The sequence below is a fragment of the Plectropomus leopardus genome, chromosome 13 (assembly GCF_008729295.1).
Source record: "Plectropomus leopardus isolate mb chromosome 13, YSFRI_Pleo_2.0, whole genome shotgun sequence".
Taxonomy (NCBI): Eukaryota; Metazoa; Chordata; class Actinopteri; order Perciformes; family Serranidae; genus Plectropomus; species Plectropomus leopardus.
The window spans coordinates 20,723,273-20,749,752 of record NC_056475.1 but is presented as its reverse complement, the minus strand read 5'-3'; the positions used below and the strand labels follow the sequence as shown (position 1 = coordinate 20,749,752).

The window sequence follows — 26,480 nt, the reverse complement described above, 5'->3', positions numbered from 1 at the left end:
GCATTACTGAAATGTCAAACAATCTAAAAAAAAAAAAAAGACTGCTGCCAAAAGCTGAAATACACAGGCAAGGTTACAACTGAAATCCAATCCATAAAAACTAATCTAGCTGTGCTACATGCACTTCTCAGGTGGGCTATGGATCAACATTTAAAATTGTAAAACATCAAAGCAGTGCAGCTCTGACTAACGCTGTAATGCCTATGCAAGTATAGAAATGTAACACCAGGCTAACTAACAGAGCTATACAAACATTGTTTCAAAGAATAAAAGCAGGGCTGTGAACCATACATCATGAATTGAAAATGTTTATGTTAAGCGCATGAATGTACAATATTGGCGTCAGTCACTACTCACTAATGAGTCTCACTGGATTCCAACTCCATGAGAATTCTGACTCACTTCAGCCAGTGGAGGCTTTTGACTTGTGGGTAAAGGAGAGTGATGGACTGAGTAATTGAGTGTACTGTGAGACAAACACTAATGAGGAAGATAAAGGAGGAATTGAGTTAACTGTGTTTCCCATTTCTAATGATAAGAGATGAGGAGAGACAGGCAGAGAGGGAGTGCAAAGACAGGCAGGCCATTCTGCTTTCCAAAAGAATGCATCTGCTGTATGTCTATCTTGTCTTGTCGTTGTTTTTGCAAAGCACAATGCTTGCTCTACCCAGCCGGAGCAAAGTGAGAGAAAAGCAAATAGCTTTAAGATAGGCAGTGAAATTACCCGTAATTGGAGACCATTTAAAAACATAATAACTTCTTTGTTTCCTCAGCGGGAGGTTCAGAGCTGGGGAAGCTTTTTGATTAGAAGTGGAGATGAGTTAGCTATAAAACTACTGAGCCAAACCGTAGCCAGATTCATGCAGTGTGCGTGTGTGCATGCGTTAAATCCATCTGCCAAAATGCTAAAATTAATAATTCTGGAGGTGGCATGATTATTAAAGTCCGGTGACAGTTCGACAATTGAAAAAAATCACACAAATCCCCACATGAAGCAGCAGGAACAAGCAAACAGGCTTGTAAAATCTCAGAGCATCAATGCTAAACACCAGTTTACAAAAAAAATGCAAATGGAGCATGAAAATATGTATTAAAATCCAGCTGGAAACATGCCACAGCATCTTTAACAAAGATGCGTATGTGGTGGCAAATTGTCACCGTTCCACTGAGTAGGATAGTGGAAGTAAGCTCAGGGGTGTGTGCCACTTAGGATGGGGGGAATAATGTTGTGTAGCATATAATGGATTTGCAATGTGGCAAACAGAGACAGATGGTGGAGGGCGCTGTGTGTTTCTGTGTGCTATGTGTTTGCTAGCTTGGACACACACACACAGCACAATGTGTGTGGAGAAGAAATCCCTAAGGCACATTATGTATGCTGCCGCTCGCTCACCCAAGCCAAGGGTCTCAGTTCATTTGGTTTTTAACTGTTATAAATTGTCTCACTTGACTCCATCTTCCCTCCCCTCTACAACAGGCCTGGAGCAATCTCTACACAGAAAAGCGGCCAGACTCCAAACTTAGAACCAATATAGGATTTTGGAATTCTTCTTAGAAACAGGATCCATAGTGGCAGAAAAAAATATAAACAACACTAAGCATAACTGAATGGAAGAGATCATGCAGTATGACAGCAGAGCCACAAAGAGAGGAACATTTGGCCACTATACAGGGTTAGGGAAAAAATAGATTCTTAGATGCACTGCAGTTCTCTCTTTAAAAAGATTAAGTCTCTATGTAGAAAATTTAGTTATAAAAATTTAAAACCAAATTCTCAACATTATGATTGCCTCTATTAATTTTATAAGACACCAATTAAATGGTAGAATATAACGGATGTAAACATGCATTGTGTTTACATTTTATTGTGTTTACATTTTAATCCAGACTACTTTATGCCACTGATATAATGATAATAAGATAGCATAATAATGCAGGCACTATGGTGCCTGAACTGATACTTTTGAAAAATAAAATACAACATTAAAGTCATTTACATAAAATTGCAATGGCAATTTTAAACTTGAACACACACTCACTCATGCTCACTCCCACTCTTTCTCTCTTGATACTCACACAATCTGGCACCAAACTGAGGCACAGAAATCTGAGTTTTGATTTGGTCTGGTAAGTACTGGTCGTATAGCAACTGATGCTATATTTGTTTCGGGTTTAGGTAATCAACTCTAGCAGGTTCACCCTTTCAAAGAGCAATTCACTTTTAATTTGACCTGAAATTAAAGGAAATTGTTTCTTAAAATATGTTGGGGTTTTTTTCTGTTCATAATGTGTGTAAAAGAACATTTAGGCACAGGAAAAACCCTGCTGTTTATACTGGCATCATGTTGGCTGAAATTTTGTAACAATCTTATATAACCAACACAAATGTAAACACAAGTGCACTATCATGCAAAATGTGGACATGACATCAATCATTTTTACTGAGTCTGTAACATAATTATCGTGACAGGCTTATATAGAAAAACAAATTCAAATGTATCAAAATGCATCAGTTATCTTTTATATTACAGTAATATTATAATATTTGTAATAATAATAATTGTAATATTTATAATATTGTACTAATTATAATCCTACCTTTGGAAAATCCTGGCTCCCCCTGCTTGGATGTACTAGTGTTGGTTGCATATGTGGGCATAATTATTTACACATGTGAAATTTTCTTTGTGTTATTGTCAAGGTACACACTGAAGAAGGGCATCTGACCCAAAACGTCTGTGTGGCAATAATAAAAAAACGCTATATCGGGGTGCTGTCCCTTGACCTCTGACCTCAAGATATCTGCATGAAAATAGGTTCTATAAATACCCATGAGTCTCCTTTTACAGACACAGCAACTTTATGTTCCATGCATTTTTTTTGTTGTCATTTGATTCCTAATCAAGACAATATTGCAAGAATTGCTTCACCTTGGCAATATGGACTTCAAACCTGCTTTGAAATGGGGGGCCCAGTTGCTCAGTTGGTAGAGCGGGAGCTCCCATGTACATGTAGAGCATATGTAGGTTTGATTCCAACCTCCTCTCAACTGTCCTCTCAAATAAATGCTTCCCCTCCCCAACAAAATAACCTGCAATGATATGCAAAATAATGGAATTGAAAACATGTTATTAAGAAAATATGATTAATCATGATTAACTACTGAAATTCTGCAATTAATCGTGATTTTAAAAAAAATTATTGTTTGACAGCCATACTTATATTTGTAATATAAAATCACGTGCATTAATACAATAGTGCCATGCTAAAATTATGCTGCATTGGTTTTTTTTTCCCACTATATATACGTGAACATGTAAATGTACTTATATGCCTTCATTTACACAGATCAAGAAGGAAAAGTGACCAGCACACAACTCAGTCTGCATCTCTATGGTTATGGTCAAAGCTTTAACTGTATTAAACAGGTTTTAATGTTAATGGTTCAATTCTACTTGTCAACCAGGTGAAATTTCACACCTGGAGTTTTAATAACAGGCTTTAAACATGAAATGTGTTCTGTCTACTTTCACAAGGAAATGCACACCGAAACCAGTGAAAACACGCACACTCACACACACTGCACATTTCTCCAATCTAAATCCCTATTGTTCTGCACATACTGCACCACTTATCTGAGATATAAGAACTGAAGCAACACAGTGGTAAAAAAATCTGCTTTGATTTACGGTGTGCACCAACCACAATGGAAGGACCTGCTCAATTTGAGTTTAAGACAACATCAGTGGATTCTAACTGCATAATTCCGCTACATTAGATGCGTTTAGAAATGGTGCTCATGCAAAAGAGTGTCTAATAGCTTTCAAACACTGAATTAAGATGTGTGGGGACCCTCAAGCTGGTGATTAGACAAGGGACTAGAAAGTGACTTCTGGCGATAATATGAATACAAAAACATACACGCATACACACTCAAATGCACACACACACAAACACAGACCCACACAGAAAGTCAATTAACATGAACATGTGTCTTTGGGGAATTATATTTCAATTAGCTTTAGCTACTTCTAGGCTTCCTTTGAGACTGTGATGCTAAAACAAGTGCATAGATCTGTATTTGTGGATGCAGTAAATCCTGCTTTTCAATTAGTATCATGACATAATTCCATAGTGTTATTGTTTAAGAACAAGTTAAGCAATTAAACACTAAAGCAATTCTTTGCACAATATTAAAGAACCATAATATGAAAATGAAGCATACACATGGAATGACTTATACACATTTTGAAGCCAATTTAAAACAAAATTAAAGCAACGAGAAAATAACAAGTATGAATGTCCATTAGAAATGTGTAAAAGCCATCAGAAGGGAATGAGCTCTGTCATTAAAGAGGGATGCAGCTCATTTAAGGGATTACTTCATGGAATCACAGTGGTGATTTGTAAAAATATGAATGACCAGGGGACCACCTGTGGGAGTTTTGTGGATGTCGGTTCATTTCCTGTTATTAACTGACTGGAGTTTTCCTTTAATCAACCTTTGGCTATATAGACAATGATGTTTTTTTTGCAGGGTGAGAAAAGAGTTGTTGCTTTGTTCCTATCTCAACCCCAAATCATAGGGCCTGGAGATAGCAGTTATATCTTTCTACTCCAATTCTTCCCCACTCTGCTTTTGCTCTATCTCCAACCTCTCTCAACACATTCTCTGTGAATTTACCCTTCCTGTCAACCCTGATTTGAATGAGAAATACTATGTCTGTATGTGTGAACAGAGAAAGTTAACTCTGAATCCGGGTCATGAAAACAGCTTGTCTGGGTCCAGACCTTAAAATTCGCCCACTCCACTGAGTTGACTGATTCCTCTGGCATTGTAGCATCAAACTAGGGTTGTAACAATACATCAACCTGAATCAAAAAATCGATTCAACGCTCAACAATTCACTATTATTGATGTAAGGTGAAAACATCGAAACATATCCTCATCTTTAAGATACAACTTTATTTTGAAATCCCCTTGATTCCTCTGTATCACAATTTCTGCCCAAGCCCACCTCATTCTTAAACATTCAAATAATTACTAGTGGCCTATCGCCAGGCAGACAATGGAAGGCAACGAAGAAAAATATAATGAGTATATGTCCTGATATTGTCTCATATCAATCACAGGCCTCTGAATTAAATCAAATCAAAAATCGTACTGTGGCAGACTTTGTGTCATCAGCAAATACTGTATCACTGTCCCAAGAATCACTATAGTATTGTACCATGATGAAACTTGTGATTTACACTCCTACAAGAAACTGCTGTTCTCGGTTGAAAAGCAATCGATCCGATGAGCATCTTGAATGGGACTACCAATTAGCTAGTCTGCGCCACGGCATTTTCAAGCTGTGGAAGCGATGAGGAGTAATAACAATAAGGACAACAGCTAGGCTTGGGCAGTATCTATTTTTTCATACCTTGCTGACGTCACAGACTATATGGTTTGAAACAGTATTTATAGAAAAGAAAACACAAAATAAGCAAACAAAGTCTAACTAAATTGGCTTAAGTCATCATAAAGCACATGTCATTCAAACTCAGAGAAACAAAATAAAACTCTGCATCTTGGTATGTATTTTTTCACTGTTCCAACAATCACCACCTCTGGTTTGGTTGAAACAAATCCTAAATTTAACAAGTGAGTTGTGAAAATATGCTGGGCCTACACATTATTCTGACCTGCTTTCCTGCTGTTCCTGTCTGGCTTCCTGTAACGTTATCCCCACCACTGATCTGATCCACCAGTAGAGACTGAAATTTGGTGGTGTATGCTGTGCACTGCAATACTTCACCTCAATACAGCATCTCAGAATCAGTTTAATAGAAAGGGCAGTGTCTGTATTTTTGATGATATACCTTAGCATATCTTAAGACTGAGATACCGCTCAAGCCTAGCAACTGTTATAGAAAACATAGTTGCCGATTTTGAGGCTGTTCTGAATCCACATTTTGTCAATTTTACCTGACATCATAGTATGTTTTTACTTTGCTCTGCTTAAAACACCAACAAAAACAGTATATTTGCATTGCTGTGCATCAGTGTTGGTCAGAATTGGTCAGAGTGGACACAATTTCAGTCTGATGATGGAAAAGGAGTGTAACAAGTTGACAAATTTCTCTGATATCAGGCCAATAATGGCAGCGATAAAAATGCCACAATTTTTTTTTCTTTATACTATGTTTACTCCAGCAAATGCAGTCCCTGAAAACAAAATTGTCTGCTGTTTCCTCACTGCTGCTCCTTTACACTGCTGAGTTTTTTGTGTGCATAAGCGTGTATATGTGTGTGTGTGTGTGTGTGTGTGTGTGTGTGTGTGTGTGTGTGTGTGTGTGTGCGTGTACGTGCGTGCATGTTTTGTGTACACATACAGTTCTGTGTGTAAGAACGTTACTGTACACAATATGGGCCGACTTTGCTTTGGCTGAATTCATTTCTGTCAAAACCCGACACAGAGTCCCCAAACAATATCAGAGTTGGGGCAGAAGAGCTGAGGGAGTAGGCAGAGTCACGGCTGTCCATATCTTTATCTGTGTTGAAGAAAATGATTACTGTAACATGTACTACCAAGTCTCCAGACTCTGGCCTGCAGGGAATTATATGAAAAGAAGCTGTCAGATGAAAGGGCGCACAACATAAAAAGAACATTATCTAGGCTAAGAGTTGTTAAGAGAGGGGACAATATATGAACTTGAAGAGTACATTAGGTTCAACTGCAAGCAAACATAAAATAATATGTTTGCTTATCTGCAAGTATACATAGAGCTGGGTGAGGTGTCTATAAATGTTATTGCAATAAAAATGTTCACATTGACTGATATCGATAATTATCAAACAAAAAAAATCAAACCATTATTTCTAAGTTTAAAGGTTGATTTACGCTTCCAATGTAAAAGTTGAAGAAACCATAAAGTTAATTGTAGTTTAAACTATTATTTATTGTCAGAGTATAATAATATTTGCTAAACAGCAGAACATTTCACAAATTGGAGATAGATTATAAACAATTAAATCAAAATAATTTCAATAAATAAAACAATAAATAGGAAGGAAATAAATAGGAAATCTTAATTATGGTCAGGAGCATGTCTTTTTTTGTGTTTTAGCAGTACAGACAGTGTAAACAAAATAATTAAACCAAACAAAAATCTAAACTGTCATCTGTATTTTCTGTGCAAGTTTTACACCTACAGTCGTGTTGTGTAATTTCTCCCATTTACCAATCAAAACAATAACAAAAGACAGACTTTGGTGATTTCCTGAGGTAGCGATGAAAGTCTATCTGATGTGACTGAGGCAGAAATCATGTTTACAAACCAGAAGTGTGAAAGTTTTACTCATGTTAAATGTAGTCACTTTATGTCATATCACTATATGAAATAGTCAATTAGTCAGTCGTGTTAACCTGCTAACTTAGCTTTAGATGAGTCTGCTATACAACGACTGTAGCTAACTTTAAGAGTCAAGATTCAATCATAGTAAGTGTTTAACATTGTAACATTACTGTATGCAATAGTGGTCAGTGAAAGACGGTCAGTCCTGTTTTCTTCCTCTACCTTTCCTTCTTTTTCACTCATTAATGGTGTGTGGTAACTGCTGTTTAAGGTGCATTACCATCCCCCTCTGTGACTGTGTTGGTTATTTAATTAATGATGGATTTATCAAATATTTATTACACCTATATCGAGGAAAATTATATTGCAACAATTGTTGATCGCCCATCCCTAAGTATGCATATTTCAGAGAAAAACACAGAAAGGAATTATCCCTGGCGTTTTTTTTCCTATTTTTCTTCAGATTGAACCTTCTTTTGACATTTTCCTGGTTTGAATGAAAGATTATGATTAGAACATCCTCTGTTTGGAGAGTTTTAATCCAAAAGGTGATTGTGTTTGTGTCTCTTTATTCCAGAGTGTTTGAGATTAGTGACACATGGCTTGTCAAAGACTGGAGACTTCAGATTAGCCACTCGCTAATCCTTTGGAATTCAATGCTAATACAGACATCACATATGCATACACGCTTACACACAGACCAATGCACTCGCACCAGTAACACAGTCTCTGTCTCTCCTGATGTATGTGTGTTATTTGTATCAGAAGATTATATCTGAACACTGAAGACTGACTCAAACAAAAGAAACAAAACGTCCCAGAAGCTTGCTTGTCAATCAAAGAGTATCACATAAGCTGACCAAAACATAAGAAGATGCTCCATGAGAATGAACCATCATATCAAAGCATTGCCGAGCCAGCTCTTATGTCATCTCCAGCATCCTTTTCTAACTGTAATGGTGTTTAATATCACCATCACTCAAGTCTCCCGCCAATTAAATGTACATTAGTTCATATTCTGTAAACTTTGAAGAAAAGCCCCATCAGCTGATATGTTAGCTGAGCTTGCATACTTTTTTCACCAACTGGGAGGTCTATTTAGGGTGCAAACTCACTGTCTGCTGCTGCTGCTGCTGCTGCTGCTGTTGCAGCCAAATCCACCTGTGGGCTCACAGTCTCCCCATTCTCCATGGGAGGCTGTATTTCATCTCCCCCTTCTCTCACTCTGGCTGGCTTTAAATTCCACTCTGCCTAAGAAATATGAAACACAGCCTTGATGCCAGGACAAAAATCTACATTTACTCTGCATTGATTCCCTACAAAAAAATTGTTAATTTGTGGATTAGAAACGTAGTTGACACATTCTGTATTTGTAACCAGGAAGATACTGGCTTGCAGCATCCACATGTGATTCTATTAGATAATCAGTAAAATAATATACGATTTATTTAAATTTCTATCTGTTCTTGAATTTCAGCCTGACAATGTAATTCTAGATATTTTTTGATTTGCATGCTTGAAATGTGCAGTGATTAACAACCCCTGATAGTGTGCCATTGCTATCACACAGACAATTACCCTGTGAAGTATTTATTCTATTTTCAGAAGATTATTGCCAGGATCAGCACTGTACTGCAGCACTCGGTTAACTGACTGAGTGACTGCTTTAAAGCTAAGGTGTTGTGTATGTGTGCCCACACAATGAGGAGAACTGGAAGTTATGTCTGAAACCTCAGCTCCCTGACATGCTGTAAGGTCAGATTCTCTGGAGACAGAGCCTTCATATCAGTTTGTTCACACATACAAGCAGGCTGAATCCTACCTCTTGCTGAATCTGTAGCTTGGGGGGATATTTATCAGTGAGCACATACAGTAATTTCTACATTCAGACTGGGCAATTGTTTTTCTGAGGTTACCATCGTGAAAAAAAAGAGTACACCTGTGGTATTAGATTACTGGTTACTGGATTCCTGGACAAACAGCACCTGTATTGGAATTGATGTATTGTTAATTCATTTTTAACAAAGCTGGCATTTTCAAATGCCTGACCATCCCCTAATGATGACAAAGCTGCTGGCATCAGGTGATTACGTGTGACGTTGCATAACTGCTTGTTTACATTCTCTGCTCTCCAGTCATGGCTGACAGAGCTTTATTATCTATTTTTGTTTGCTTCTGAGAAGCTCAAGGTAATTTTGTAATATTGTTTGTCTTTAGCTTCTGGTAGTAAAGCAGCATAAAGGTACATCACCTCTAGAAATTTGTTGACCAGAGATTGGTAAAAATTGCTTCTTCTTTATTATATATACTGCAAACTCTGGAAACAATTTAAATTGTTATCTCTGCAAATAATAATAATAATAATAATAATAATAATAATAATAACTGTTGAATCTTTTTAAAAACCTCTAAACCATTTGGTGCCAAATATCCGTAACTAAAAGTGCGCCTGGCAGTGAATGCTGGATTCAGACAGGAGGCGGAAGTAGTGGAAAGCGCCCCGAAGCCGGAAGTTGGCTGTAGTGCTATGTTGGCTTCGAAGCAAGCCGAAATTATCACTGCAGTGTCGATAGTTTCAGTGAATCTGGTCATTTTTCTATTTTATTTAAAAAATAGTCTACTCTCACTGCAGTTTGTGACTGCATTCTTATTTTAAATAGAGAAAAACTAATAAAAAAAATTATTTATATACATATATATATATATATATATATATATATATATTAATTAAAATAGCAAAGCAACAGAATTGCTGGTTAAGTTCAGCTTGTTCAAAAATTACATTCCTATAAAAATCTAGTAAAGGAACAAAAAAAGGTGCTGTTGGGCAAATTCCAGGTACTGGCACCAGCAACGGTCTTGGTTCAAATGTTAATGGTATCTAACTCTGGTGCATATCCTATTCTGCAGACTCATAAAAACCAAGGAGATTTCTACAAGTTAGTTCCGGAGCTGCTGTGCACATCGGAGTACATTTGCATTCTTACAACTTTTCACTTCCATGGTGTCTTGCTCAGTTCCGTTATTGCCACTTCTGAATCTCATCTGCTACTACATGTATTAAGCTTAAAAATGACTGGCCTCCTACCTCTTCCTCCCTCATTTTATTCCTACATCTAAACACACTGTAAGGCTATCTGCATTTAACTTGTAATGGCTGCACATTCCCCCCAAAAAAAGAACCTGCCCCAAATGACTCTTACGAGAAAGAGGTGGAACAGGTGGCAGGTTCACTGGCAGTGTTTCTGGAGCAGTTCTGGAGAGGCACATTTCTGCTCTGCCATGAAGAGCTTGTAAGCTCTGAATCCTACCATGTTCCCCTGCAGCCTCCTCCTCCTTTCTGTTTTAACTTTTTTTTTAACACCTGGACTAACAAAAGACTGGCTTTGATCATGGGAAATCCCTTGGCAGAGTAGCAATGAATCCACAGTGGAGCTCCGTTTGTGTGTGTGTGTGTGTGTGTGTGTGTGTGTGTGTGTGTGTGTGTGATGCACATGGAGCCAGCGCTGCTCTACTGAGGATTCTCTGCATTGAAGCTTCATGGCATCACTATAAGGTACAGAGCACCTCACATGTTCCACCCGTCAAAGCGTGTCCATGAAAATGAACATGCTCACATACACACAGAAGTGGGAGGGTGAGTGCAAGCGAGCAAGAAAAGAGAGAACATCTCGTTTCTCCCGTGTAATCAGTGGCTCCACAAACACACACACACAAGGCCGCTTGTTATCAGACGCTTTCCCACACTGCTGTGGTACAAAGCTCCACACCAGGATGGGAGGATGAAGCGAGGGAGGAATGGACGGAAGTACAGAGGGATGGAGGGTCAGCCTTCAGCGGCTTAGACTCACTGCGGGAATAAACACATCCCTCAGCAGGGGGGTTTGTATTTAGGCTAGCAAGATCAGAGTTCACAACAGACAGACTACCAGGAAACAGACAGAGCAGCGGAGATAAACAGCCATCCAAATGGCAAACAACCACCACTGCACATATCGCACACTTTAGCTGAGGAGATTGCAAATTCCTCCTCCACACCTCTCCTCCCACATCACTCCAACTCCTCTATTCCAGAACATCTCCCTCTTTCTCTGTCGCTCTCTTGCCTCTATCTCCCCTCGCCTGCCGCTCAGCCCTGAGCTCTTACGTAAGAGGTCCATTTGCATAACAGGCTGTTTTCTCTGGCTCCGGCATTGGGCACATGAGACACACTGGGTAATATGTTAACAACTCGGGCTGTTGGTAAACAACAACCTCCATCACAACACTTCACGTTCACACTATATACGGCGCAGGTCTGGCCTGTGACAGAGATTCAGTGTGTCTGGATCTCTTGATGCCAGCTGGCACCGGGCCAGAGGGGCTGAAACAGCTGTCATTTACAGAGCGCGCGGATATGGCTTGGGCTAGATAGACTTCATTCAGGAGGAGGCTGACCTGCCCGCTGTGTGGAACCTATACAATAATAGGTCTTGCACCGCGAGATGACTGTTCAAATCAAGCAGCCTAGCATTATCCTCTTCAGGGTTAGAGAGAGAGAGGAAGAGAGAGAAAGAGACTGATGTGAGGGTGCGTGGTGGGGAGCCACACATGAAATGAGCCCCGACGTGCGCACTCTGCTGGACCCAGCACGTTTATGTCTTTGCTTAGGCCTCTCCTCTGACACAAGCTTTACAAACATGGCACACATTTGAAGGGATATATGCAAACACACACACACGCTGGTAATGAGTGTGCCTTAGAAGGATAACGAAGAAGAAGAAAGATCCCTGGAACGTCAATAAATGCTGCAGTGCGAGCTGTCAGATACACCAGATACCCTCATTACATACCAATTCATTAAGTCAAGAATGGCGTTAATCATGTCTGGTTATTAAGGAAGGACTGCCCTCACTCGCTCTGTCTCATATGCACACACACTTCAAAGAGACAACAACAAACCACCAAGGGAATCAAGCACAAATCATCCCTAATTTGGGATTTTTCATGTGGAAACGGTGGTTAAATTCAAGACTTTCATGTTGTTAAATCTGTAATGAAATGCCTTAAATACATCTTGATATGATTTGAGTGGGATAAAGTGGACTTTAAATCACAAAACCAAAGCTCAGCGTGGCATATGCAGGCCTGCTGTTAGACTGACAGTTGTTTCAGAGGAAACCCACTGCCCTCCTGCCACTGTTGGACACAGCGTGAACGTACCAGTCCAGAAACTCAAGTAGATGTGTTCCCTCTTTAACTTCTCACAGAAGTGGGGATATTGTTAAATATTCATGATTGACTGTTTAAAACTCGAATGCCATCCAGGCCTCAACCTTGTTTCGACAGTGTTTAAGTGTACTGAGAAATTACTAGCGACTTTAATATGATTTGTTAAAAGCTGAGTATTTTGAAAGAAAAATGATTCACCATTGCACAAATTGTGGTATGCAATCATCAAAATATGAGCCTGATGTGAAAAAGGTTTTTTATGATAGTCAAATTAGAGGTATAGTTGTATTCATTGTTCATATAACCATCAAATGAGTGTAACTCCCACTGCAACAATAAACAATTATTTTAAGTTAAAAAGGTTAGAGTTCAGGCTTCCTTAGAATTCTAGGCTTCTTGACTAATCCAACATGTCTTCTCAAATTCAGTCAACTTAAAATACCAAGACAGCCTGGACACTAGCCATTTTAAAGTTAAAGCAAATAGTTTATTTTCATAGTGCAGATGTCTTGTCCATAATATACTGGCCCAAATCCTCGACTCTGTTGTTGCTTACACATTTATCTATTCGAGACACCTATAGGTTAGAAATTTAAGCATAAAAATGATAAAACTCTTAATATGGTGGCACTGCTTAAGCACAAGCTTTTTGACTTGTTTTAAATTTATGTTATTGTTTTGTAGATCTGCATTTATGCATGTCTTACAAGGACCAGCACCTGCATGGCAGCTCTGCAACCATCGGTGTGTGACTGTGTTTGTGAAAAATACATGACAGAAAAATTATAAAGGAAGACAGAGGCCATATAAAAGCAGTGCCTTTACCATTTATCATTGACAAACAGGCCTGCGCAATTCCCTGTGACCTTGACCTCCAACGTCACCTTCTTGTCTTTACACTTTGGTTATCTGTCTGTGAACACAACTTCCAGCTGTTTATCCTGTAATTATCACAAACAGTATTGAGAACAGAATATTTTTTTCAGCTTATTTGAGTTCAGCCAAAGTGATTTCCATCTTAAAAGTACATAACTGGTAGTGCCCGAGGATCATCTATTATTCCACAAAATCAACTTCTGAGAATTTAATGCCAAACCCTGTCACCCTAATCAGGCCCGCACCTGATCCTGCATCTCTTCTGAGGTTATTCACAACAGCCGCGTGCGGGCACACAACACAACGGAGCTGAATGTACGCGCTAGCCACAGACACCACACCTGGGCAGAAGAAACACGAAAGCGTAAAAGAAAACAAAACATAAGCAGATTTTCTGGAATGAAAATGCTCTGCATGACTGTGAGCCTCTCACGCTGCCGTAATCAGCAGCATCATGCGTGCGTAAAACGCTGCCAATGTCTCCGTGACTCATCCAAGTGCTGCAAGTCAGAAACAACCGCGAGGTTGGTTACTTCATGTTGAGGTGTGTCTTCCTCGCGGGCTCGTTTTTATATTCATTGCCACTCACGCACAGGGCATAACACATCGCGGACGCAGGGGACGCACCAGTCTGTACAGCTCCACAGTCGGGGCTCAGGTCGTGTCCTGAGCACGCAGTTTAAAAAATAGGATCCTACTCATTCCTGAACATTAACATCTAAGAGATCCCGAATGGTACGGGACAAGCCCCCTCTATCTACCTTTCCTTTAGCTGTCTTACATCACGCACGGTTGCATACGCACGTACATTCAATGCACGTACAAACGCGCGCAAGCACAGACACACACTGCACTTAAGAACGGGAGACCCTGTGAGAGACAGAGCTCCGCATCTTTCTGCCAAGACCCGCGTTGTGCCCCTTTAGCCTGCCCTGCTGTTGGCCTGTAACACGCACGCGCACCCACACACATAAAGCACGTACACGAAAACACACGTACGCACCACTCGTCCCGGACTCACCTTTCAGAAGAATCCCATAAATAGTGTAGAGGGTGAAAATCAAATGACTCTTGAGATTCATCCTGCCTTTTGTGTTTCTTCGCTCTTTTGCCTTCCGCGCTAACTTCTCCTCACCGTCTCTCCCCACTGGAGCTCGAAGCACACCGGACGGCTTTGTCAGCTGCTATCCAGGTGGACTTGGGAGTGCGTCTTTTGTGCGTCTCGGGGAAAAGGGGGGTTGACACAACCGACTTCACGACCCGAAGACTGTGTTGCTTTTGATAAAAATGTTCTCACTCCTCAAAAAATAAAAAATACAAAGAATTTCAGGATGCACCAGCGATAGAGGTGCAGGCTCAGTTTGTGGGACTCTGAAGAACAGCAGTAAGCCTCAGCGACTGAGAGCAATCGTCCTCCGGTCACAGAGTGGATGCAGCCGCTCCTGTACTACTGTCTGCCCCGCTCTTGGTCTGCTGTGGCGCACAATCCACAGTGCAGGGAGCACGAGTGGATTGTTTGAGTCCCGCCCACACAGCGTTGACGGACGTAACGGGTGAACCAATGACGAGACGAGGTGGGGGGGGGCAAGGAGAGGGGTAAACGTTTTTCGACACACTGCAAAAAGTATTACTTTTAACTAGTTTTTTTTAGTTAAAATACTAGGAAGATTCCCAACAGAAAAAGGCTTGTAGGATGAGTGTATCTCCCTTTTCCATGAAAAATGATAAAAGTTTGATCAATGCGATGACACTGGATAATTCCTAAATTGAACTGTTTTAGGGAAATGGGAAAATTTAATAATAATTCCTAAATTGAACTGTTTTGGGAAAATGGGACAATTTAATAATATTTTACACTTGCATATTTTATATTTGCACTCTTTCCTACTTTGTACTACAACTGCTGCACAACAATTACCTTTAGTATGAAATAAGTTTTACTGTATTGCATCCTATTGTATTGTATCATATCCTGTATTGCATCATATCGTATCGTACCATATCGTACAGTATCATATTATGTTGTATTGTAACAAATCTACATATTATTTTTCCTTTCATATATACTTTGTTGTTTTTGGTCTTTTTATTTGTATTCATATATGACGACATTTTGCATTTATTGTCCTCTGGGCTTAACTTTATCCTAACTCTACATATTGTCTCCTTTTTCATCGGTAGGACTGTTTGGCTTTCTGTTGTTATATTGCCTTTTGAGTATCCTGATTTTGCTTTTGCTTGTCAAAGCACTCTGTAAACTTTGTTTGTAAATGTGTTATATGAATGAAGTTATTATTATCATTGTACAATATTTCTCCTCAGTAGAAAAACTGTAAATATACAGCTACATACACAGACGCTAACTACTAGTTATACACAGGTTGAAAGTTGAAAGGTATTGTACAAATACCTCTTCTAAAAACTAAAAGCAAAATGAATAACTTTCATCATGACTAACAGAGTTCAAGTATTATACCTGAAATCTCTACAGCACACAGAGGTGTAGAAAAGATGAGCGAGGTGTGGAGGGTTACGTGGGACCCTGCTGTCTCTTTTCTAAGTCAGCACTGCAAAATCTCTGGACTGGAATGCCTTAGCTATCTGAGTGTCATTCATGACTTCAGTGCATGAAATGAATGCTGTGAAATAAATTGCTTCCTGCAGGGGCATAGGTTTTGCCTTAAACATTCTGGGCGACTCATATAAAACAGAGGGGTTGGGGGATTTATTCTCTGCTGGGTAATTTTCAGTTTCAAACACTTGATTTCCTGCATTGTGGTGAATATTTGTGCATGAATTTATGCATTATCTGTATCATTTTATGGCAGTATTATTTTAATTTTATCAAAATAAAATTAGTCTGCTAAATTAATGTTTTCATTGGCGGTGAAAAATGGCACATGTTCAAAATACTGAGGGGGATGTGTCCTCTGCATCTTGCCTTAAAATTTAGAACCTCAGATGTACTAGATTACTGTCAACCACACTAGTGTAAAACCTGCGAGAAAAGCTGATCATTTTTTACAGTGTACAAGTAGAATGGGCTCAGAATTCAAAACAGAGAAAGAGCATGCAAACGTGCTTCAGGGTGGGAGCTGTCCTTCCACATGAACTTATACGTTTCATCGCTTGCTGCTCTGTTGATAGTGATGATCCAGGTTAGAGGGCTGTGAAGTATTAAGGTTGACAACTGCCTGAGCTTTGAAGATTGTCTTGCAGAGGACAATCAGAGGGGTGGAGAGGTGAGGTGGGATGTGATGGGACAGGGCGGTGTATAGGCGCAGGGGACAGGGGTGGGGGGTCTACAGCGCTTTGGAAAAAGCTGTTACGACTAAAATAGAGACAGAACAGGTGAGACAGCAGTGTGGGCAGAAAGGTGTACAGTCTGTGGCTGAGAAGTGTGATGTTTGCCTCATTTACTTGGATGTCTATTCTGTCTGCAGCTGCCCTGTGTGTTCAGACACTGAGAACAGGGGGCTGAGGATATTTCACATTGATGACAGTGCCTTGTGACCAACTGCTAACAATAGTTTCTGTAGCAACAAGCCCAGAAATAAATTAGAATTGCTTATCACAAAAACATTCAGTCACATATATGGAAATGATTTGTAGTTAAAAGAACAGTCACCCCAAATCCAAAACACATTTTTCCTCTTACCTGTAGTGCCATTTGCTAGTCTTGATTGTTTTGGTGTGAGTTGCCATGTGCTGGAGACATTAGCCACAGAGATGTTTGCCTTCTCTTGAATATAAGGGAACTAGATGGTACTCAACTTGTAGTGCTCAAAGCAGAAAAAATACATTTTAAAAAAGTCAACAGAAATGTATCTTTTCAGAAATCATGACCTGGTTACTCAAGAAGATCCACAGACCTTGTTGTGAGTAGACTGACAGGGGAACTATTTTCTCTCTAGCAAACTACATCCACCAACCATATCACAGTGCAGAGGGAAGCGTGCATCTACTCATGGATGAGAGGCTCATGCTCGTGACAGCCTGAGACGTAAACATTAATGGTGTCCTCCTCAGCTAGCTCAGTGGCACTAGGTGAGCTAGCAGTAGATGCATGCTTCCTTCTGCCCACTGACACAGTTGGTGGGTGTAGTTTGGTGTTAAAATACTAGTTCCTACACGCAATTGGTCATTATAAGGTCTGGATTATCTTAACAAGCGAGTTTTTCTTTTTTGTAACTGACATTTATTGTCATTTAACATTAAACATACACTGCATGTTTACATCAGACTCTCACCTGTCACAGATCCTAGACTATTCTTTTCAGAGGTGCACACATAGAGAGTAAAAAAGAGAAAGCTATAAACCGTTAGGGAGTCATCTTTTCTTTACTATAAAATCAATGGTTTGTGAAAATAAAATCAGGTCTATGGGGTGTTACATAGTTAATCCATTTTTCCCAGCGTGAAGCAAATTGTTCTGATTTATGGTTGACAAATGCTGTCATCTCCTTCATTTTGTAAATGTCCATTGTAATGTCTATCTATATATTTAAAGTTGGGCTCTCCTGTGTTAGCCATTTCTTGGTCTTTTTTCCAGCCACCAGCAGTATATTCATCAACCATTTGTCTCTTTTCAGCCATTCTTGAGGTATGCATCCAAAAAATATAAACGTACTTTGCAGTGGTATAGCACATTTAAAAATATTCTGTAGGACGTTGTGTATCCCTCTCCAATAGTTCTTAATAACAACTGCAAAGGTTTCAAATTTCCGCGTGTCTGAGCACCAAAAGCTGAGTGCCATCTAGTTCTCTTATATCAGAGAGAAGGTAGACATCTCTATGGCTGATTTCTCCAACACTCTGCAACTCACACCAAAACAATCTATATCAATAAATAGCATCACGGGTGCAAGAAAAATACATATTTTTGATTTTGGGGTGAGCTGTTCCTAACTAGAGGAATTATGGATGAGAGAAGGGGCTACAAACTGCTTTGTGATGCTTCATGAACATAAGAAGAAGACTTTAATGAGCATATATGAGAATATAATCAAAAAGCATATAGTAGAAGCACCCACCAAACTGCTTTGAAATATGTAATTACTGTACATATAAATGGAGGTCAGGCATCAAAAGACTAATCTCAGGAGGGACATCAGAAGCTCTGCGATCACAGGTTTTATGAATTAATAAGGTGTTGTTTGTAAATTGTTGGCAAAGTGTGATTGAAAAGTGGAATCAGTTAAGGATTAATCAAATGCTTTATGTGATTAAATGTATTTGGCAATCACATACTGTATCACAGTATGTGAAATCTTCCATGTCATATTTCTGGGACAAAGGCGCAGGGTCTCTCTCTCTTAGACTGCATCTTTAGCGTGATTATAAGATGGCTTCTAAAATCATCCTATGCATTATTTATAAAATTAACACTGCTTATTTGAAGTTGCCTTCCTATGCTAATGACAACCCAATGTCAATTCAATCAAACGAGTAAAGTGGCTTAGCGGGGGGGTGTCCTCCCACCAGACAAAGAAAATATATGGCAAGTAACTTTTTTAGTTCTTTTAAAGACTATAAGAGTACAAGTTTGAGTCACACTGATTTACAATTAATGATGTGGTCTAAAATTCATGTTTAGAACTAGATTATTTTATTCAGCATTACTCATAACCTGTGCAGTTTTTCAGATGTCATTCATCTTCTTCTGCAGGCTGCTATCTTTCAGAAACTGAGATCCTGCTTTTTTATGCAAACACACTGCCCTAAGCACACGTGCACACACAAACACACACACACGCACAGCTGTTACGTAGTCCCTTGTTTTCCGTAAAAGATTTTAATCTCTTCGTGGACAACATTCTATAAATAAACTTGACTTGGCCTGCTGATCTCATTTTGGGTCAATCCACTTTAAGAGGTGGGTGCTGGACACCTTGTAATGGCTCATTTCACACTCTCAGAATTGGTGTGTGCCATCACTGGAGGCATAGCAAGGAAACACGGGGTCTTTTCTGAAAAAGTGTTTGGATCCAGGAGAGAGGGCCAGTCAGTGAACTGACAGAAACAGCACATTCAAGTTTCCGCCTCACCTGGGATTGTCCCGGTGCTCCAGATGGCAGATAGACTAGGCTCTCTCTTTCTGTCTCTCTCTCACACACACACACACACAAACAGAGCCACTAATGCACACCCTCCTCTCAGAGTTTCAAGTAACCACCACCTGCTCCTGGCTGAGACCATTGTTCACTGGTCCACCTAATGTAGGCTGACACACGTTGCCAAGCTGAGGGGCCGAGCACTTTGGCTTGGCTGGAACAAGGCGGGGCACGACATAAATCACCTCAGCTTTTATATTGAGATTTCCTTTCATCCATGCCTGTCTGTGTGTATTCAACTGCTTGACCCATTACGTAAATCTTTAAAAAGCAATTCACAATAACAAATGTAAAAAGATAAGAAGTAATTACATTTTAAAAGATAAAAAAAAAAAAAAAAAATTGAATCGGGGATCACACAGGCCTATCACAAATGCGTCTTTTAAATGAGTATTTCACACTTGCTTCAGAAAAGGAGAATTATGTTATTTATCTGGAAGGAAAAACAAAGGAAACAAAACGTATCTGTCCAGTGTATCTGTTTAAAAAAATATGGAGATGCACCTGACTCATAAAACTGGTAAGAAAAAGCAGATTTTAATATTACACATAATGTCTCTTTCACACTTTCTCTTGGACTCATGACATCTGTTAATAATATACAGTTTAGAAGTTTGTGGTGTGACATCTGGAAGCGTGTGGGTGTAGTTGCCAGGATTTCGGGGGGTTTTGGAGCACTCGTTTTTCTGCAGCACTCTCCTGCCATCCATTTTTCATTTTCCTGTTGCCTGCTTTTGACTTTCTACTTTGAGCAAAAAGGCATCTCCTGGTAGATGAGTTAACAGTGATCTGGAACAACTTACAAGCATGAAATGACTAACTGATTTTAAATCACAGCTATTTAAGGACTGCTGGAGCTCATCACGTTAAGTGTGGTAGCATTGCTTTTAGCTAAGTTTATCCACGTGTGGTGCAGTTCGGCGCTGTCAACACATATACCGTGTAGTCACTGTGCATGCCAAAAGCTGTAAAAATAGATACATTCAGTCCAGACAGAGAGGGAAAAACATATTGATGAGTTGTACTCCTGCACAGGTGGCAGAGGAAGGACATGGTATAGCTAATCCAACGCACCAGTAACTGAAAAGTCTTAACAGTCCAGTAGCCGCTATCCAGAGTGGATGTATAACTTCAGTATGACATAGGGAGCTTCTCTTGCAAGCACCTGGGTGTTTTTCTCCCACTGTGTCTGCAGTATAAATGACCTTTCCTTCAGATTTTGGCAACCATGAAGTGCCATTGCCAGGCTGCCACACCACAAGGGAAGACTGTCTGCCAAAACCAGCCACATCCAAAACTCAGCGGCAGTGTTCAGATTAGAGTGGCACACCAATTGTTTCAGTACCACTCACACGGAAAGTGTTTTCTAGACCAAACTCTGAATACAAAGATGGTGGGGACTGCCCTCCTATTAATGAGAATGGCAGCATTCCACATCCATTCAGAAGTGTAAAAAACTTCAGACGCACCTTCTGGTTTACATTCATTCATACACTTAAAAAAAAAAATATATATATATATATATATATGTTTTGTATGCGTTTTTGAGAGCATCACTGTTCAATTTGTAGCAAGTACCAAGAATTAAGCAGATAATGAAGCAAGTGTTGGTCGTGTTGCTTGGTAACTAAGGTCAAGTTCATCTCCGGGCATATTCAGGAACAGAACATTTACTGTTAGTGGCTCCAAGGCTGGGCACTATTTGGCAGCAGGCTTAAGCATACTGGTGGTTTTGTATTTTTTAGCCCATTAACTGGGAATTGTGGATACTTCACCTTTGGTTACTCACTGTATTAACTCAGTGTCAGCTCCTTTCGGACTGTTAAGCAAAAAATCAGTGGTTGTTGGAAAGCCTGCTTGTGTGGTGGATGTGGTAAATGGTCTTTATGTTTTTCAGTGAGTAACTACAAAAACTACAACACCGGTATGAAATGGCATTTACATCTTATTCACTCACAGAATCAGAATCATACACACAGTGCCCCACTTTACTCTTCCAAACACACTTCTATATCCTCACAATTATACTCTTGCATCACTCATACACTACTATTCTCTCTAACACAAACCACCATAGTTGTACTCATATAATACTCTCAAGTGTAGGAAAAAGAGATTGACATTGAGTGTGATTGAGAATATAAGTGAGTGAGTCAAACAGAATAATGGCTTATGTGAAGAAAATGACATCAAGTTTGACTGAAATTAACATAATATGAAAATAATTTTATGCTTTAATTTCATCATTGGCTGACAGCCTCAAACATTATGAGTACTGGTTTATAATGGTGCTCCGATGACAGTTGCTCACTAGGTGCATAAAGTGCAAAGATTTATTCAGGCTTTGTAATGCATGCCAATTTTTGGACCATAGCATATACACATTGGAGTTCTGATCAAGCTAAACCGGCTGACTCTCTGTACTCAAAAATGGCATTTTAATTATGTCTCGATACTCTGCAGGACTTTTTAACTTTTTGGAACTAATGTCTCGGATTTGAAAATGCAGAAAATCATTTTAATAAGCATTTTTGATGGCTATTTTTCATTTGCTGTTAGGTGTAGTAAAAAGACTTAACTCTAAAGATATTTCTACTGTTAAAATAAGGTTGTCATCTGCGTAACAGGGAACCCACCTGAAACGGATGGAAAATAGAATAGAATAAATCACATTCTTCTACTGCTAACTTTTCTGGAGGATCAGAATAACCTAACCCAATCACCAGAATAAATGTTGACATTGGTAGTTTCTGTAAACATAACAACAGATATGTAACATTTGTACATTTCATATGTAGCAGATAAGTTGAAATATTATGTTTCTTTACATTTCAATTTCATGTTTTGACAATGCTGTTTTAATGTGGTTATGTTAAAAAAAAAAACAACAACACTTGGTTATGGTAATTAAAACATCATGTTTTTGACTAAAATACCTGCTTCTGTCAGAAAAAAAAACATGGCTGAAAATGTCTCGGTCTGATTAAAAACCAGCTTTTGTTACAGTGGTCTGCTGCTTGGCAGCCATTTCACCTGGGTATCATCATCATCATCATCATCATCATCATCATCATCATCCACCATCCACTCCACTTCCTGATGAGAAACTCAGCTCATATACGTGTATTCTGAACTACATGTTTTGCAGAAACATATGTGAACATTTTATTCTGGCACCTGGACTGAATAATGACCATGTAAGTGTAACCTGTGTGAAAGCCAGAAAGATGTGATATGTGCATGTGTGTGTGTGTGTGTGCGTGTGTGTGAGAGAGCGTGTGGATATCAATTTGATTCATAAATTTGAACTTCAAAAGGTCAGAATGCTCTTCCTGTATGTTTTGTTGCCTGTGAAATGTCACATTATGTCTTGCTGGTAGTTCAACACAGCTTGTGTGCCACAGTAATTTCAGAGACAACACCTGTCCCAACATCACACTTTTTTGTTTTGTTTTGTTTTTTCACACCAACATTTGCATATTCTAACTGGATTGCAGAGAGGTTTAAAGGAGAATGTTTGAATTTTGATGGTGACTTGCTACAAGCGATGACAAATGCCAACACAACAGACCAGATTCAGCTTGTTGTTACTAACTTACACTGTGAAATGTTACCAGGCTGCCCTCAGTTATAACTAAAGACAGTGCATCACTGTGCTCTTTCATATTAATATTACTGAACATGGAAACTGGAAGACCTTTCGCAACATCCTTGTTCCTTTCCTGTGAGCACAGGGTTTCATATGTTTACACAGAATGAGCAATGAAGGGCAAAGTCTGACATGTCCATTAGAAAATACTGGAGTCTAGTCTGGCCCGTAGTCTTGCTTTTTTTTTTTCCTGCCTCTGTCTGTCTTTTTATGTGTTATGTTTCTGTCTGCCTGTATGCCTGTCTATGTGCTTGGAGACAATACATCATTTGATTCAGTCAGATCCAGCACTGGTCTGGAGGGAAGCAGCCAGAGCTGAATACACCAACTGTTTCCTGGCAGTCAGGGATAAATTATTAGCCAGTCCATTTAAGTTACATTTCCGTGTTTGATTGCCATATTCAGCTAAGCAGTGCCAGTGATGCCAAATCAGTGGGAGTAAAACTAAGATCAAGTGCTAAAAAAGAGGCTCCTGATGCTTCAATTTTCCCACCACTGTGTGATGACAGAAAAAAAAACTGATTAAGGTGACTGAAAGAGAAAATTCTGAGTGTAATACAATGAATAGTTATTAGTATTTATATTAAATAAATTAATAGAAATAGCTCTTTGATGCATTATCAATGGAGAGAAAAAGAGAGGACAATTAACTAAATAGACACTTGCAGAATTTAAGAGCAATTTATGCATTCATTCATATGGTATCACTGCATGACAGGGTGTATAGGAATCCCAAGGGTATGATTTTCAATACCATCAAAAACAGAGACACTTATCTTCTGTTAAACTCATAGAGGTGCTGTATTGAGGATGTATTGTATGTTGTGCTTGGCATGCACCACCAGTGGTGAGTCTCTACTGGTGGAGCAGGAAGCTGAGTTGACAAACATGGCGACTGTGAGTGGTTGCGATAACATTACAGGACTGTAAACAACAAATGATGGCTAGTATAAAGTGAAAGCACATTATGGATTATTAACTAAGCTTTTCAAGACTTTGCTTACATTTGTAATAAACTTAAAAAAACAAATTAAGCATACATTTGTGCAATATCAATCAGATAATTCAAAATAACGTATAGAAAAGGAGTTATTGGTGTTTAAAGATTTTGCTTTTTGAGGCCTATGTTTTTACATCAGTGACCAACAAACACACACAGACACACACACACACACACACACACACACACACACAGACTAACACAGACACACACACACAGACTCACACTGAGTAATATGCTCGATCATTTGTCATTTATATGTAATATGAGTGTGACTGTCCACAGCTGAGGTATCTAGTTGGGCCAGAGACCTCTCACTCATGCAGAACCACACAAATGCCATGTATACGCAAACATGCACACGGGCACTATACACACAAGAACATACACTGAGCCCAAGTGTAGACTAAAACCCAACAGACCAGAACTTGCACAGATTTTGGGATGATTCAGTGGAGAAGCAGACCCTCAGCACACACATGAACACACACACATGCACACTCTTTCTCTCGCTCACTAGTTCTAGCCTCTAGGTAAGGGAAGGCTCACGAAATTGAGTTCACGGTGGTCGCTTAGCAATGTTGAGCAGAGGGTGTGCTATCAGGCCAAATTGTTCCGGTTCCTCTTGGCTCCCCTCAATTCCGTTTGAGTGTTCAGAGGTGGAACGACGGCACAGTGATCTGGCGGCGCTGACATTTAGAAAGGAGGAAGGGGAAAATAAAAGGCCGAAAGTGAGAATTTATCAGCTCCTCACATAAAAGAAGCTGTAACATGGGCAAAGGGGGTAAAATAGCAGATCTTTCCTCTTTATAGACAATTGGAATTAGTTTTATTTAGCAATTACAATTTTCACCATCTTTTCAGGAATAATTTTCATAAAAATGAACTTTGAACAGCACTTTTCACAACAAAGTTATAAAGTGCTTTACTTATAAAACAGTATCAAAAAGAAGCAGTGAAAGCCCCTTAACGAACAGACGTTTTATGTTATAATGTATCTTCAGTCTAAAACTTTAAAGTGGAACCAAGAACCCAAATGTAGCCACATATGGATGCACACTTGCATGCAAATGCTCACAACACTTAAAAGCCCAAGGGTCTATGTGGCTAATTAGCAGATACCATTTTCCAAACCTCACTCTCAGCACTTTTCGAACATTTTCTTGTTTTAATTCATTTGATCTCACGGCTACAGAGGTAAGTGTATGAAAATGGGTAATTTGGCAGCTCATCTATTCCTGCTTCATCTCATAGTAAAGGACAAAAATTACAGGCACAGTTTGATTTTGCAGCTTGTGGGGGCAAAACTGGGAGCACAATCTGCTAAACTCTTGGCTAAATGTACAGTCTTGTCTAAATTACCTCTCACTCCCGAATGTCACCTTCATACACGCTGCCAAAAGGAAGTTCTATGTGAAGAGCAATTCAATTGGGAGCTGATACAGATACACATATGTGTGTGTATGTGTTTTTATCACTCCTAGAGGCTGCAAGAAAACCTGGCTATTACTGATCCAGATGTTTCGCTCCACTTGTACCGATTAGACTGCCTCCCTCAACAGAGAGTACTCTGTCCATGCAGCCATGTAGTAGAAAACAGGCAGACCTTTGTAACTATTGAGTATTGACAAGTTCAATGTCTAGAAAATACAGAGAGCCTTGCTTGAACTGTGTTCACATCCTCAAATGTCATTGCTAGAGAAAACAGTTTTTGTTTATTAATAATTGGTTATTGATTCTTATCAAAAGAGATTATGTTGCATTTCCCCTTTTTTGCTTTTTGGAAATGCATAGGTAATAATTCCCACAGTAACTGCTGTGATTCCAACTGACTGTTAATCTCCCTTAAAAAAAACCCTCCTCAGCTACTGAGTTTATCTACCTTTACATACTTTTTCAGGACCTGTAGACCAGTAAGTGTTGATAAGACATTGCACGCACTTATGGATGAATTTTCTCTCTGTATTGGCCTTTTACTTACACTAAGCTAGTGTTTTCGACCACAATAAATTGAGCTTTTTGATATTGCGCTCCCTGATGGATACCTTTGGAACATGCACTGTGGTACTGTAGTGTTGATGGAGGAATATACTGTAAGTTGTTTTTTTTTTCTTTTGTTTTAATGCTGATGCTTTTGTCAACCTTTTACAAACATGCCCAAGGTACTGCTTTTTGCGGCAGTGTAACTTTCTGTCACTTTTTTAGTGATCACATTCACTGAGTAACCCGGCTCATTGGTGAAGCCTGTCAGTGAGCTTGCTATCAATAACAATAGTAGTCACTGATACAT

At 39.3% G+C, this 26,480-nt stretch overlaps 1 protein-coding gene across 3 annotated transcripts in view; it reads right to left on the bottom strand.

Moving 5' to 3' along the window:
- The window catches only part of cadm2a (cell adhesion molecule 2a), a 261,093-nt gene extending 246,207 nt beyond the window's left edge, over positions 1–14,886 (bottom strand). For all 3 annotated transcript variants that reach the window (XM_042498955.1, XM_042498957.1, XM_042498956.1), the window contains exon 1: positions 14,450–14,886. In XM_042498955.1, the coding sequence (XP_042354889.1) occupies positions 14,450–14,510 (61 nt within the window). In that variant the 5' untranslated portion in view covers positions 14,511–14,886. The remainder of the gene's footprint in view (positions 1–14,449) is intronic.
- Between the last annotated feature and the right edge of the window lie 11,594 nt (positions 14,887–26,480).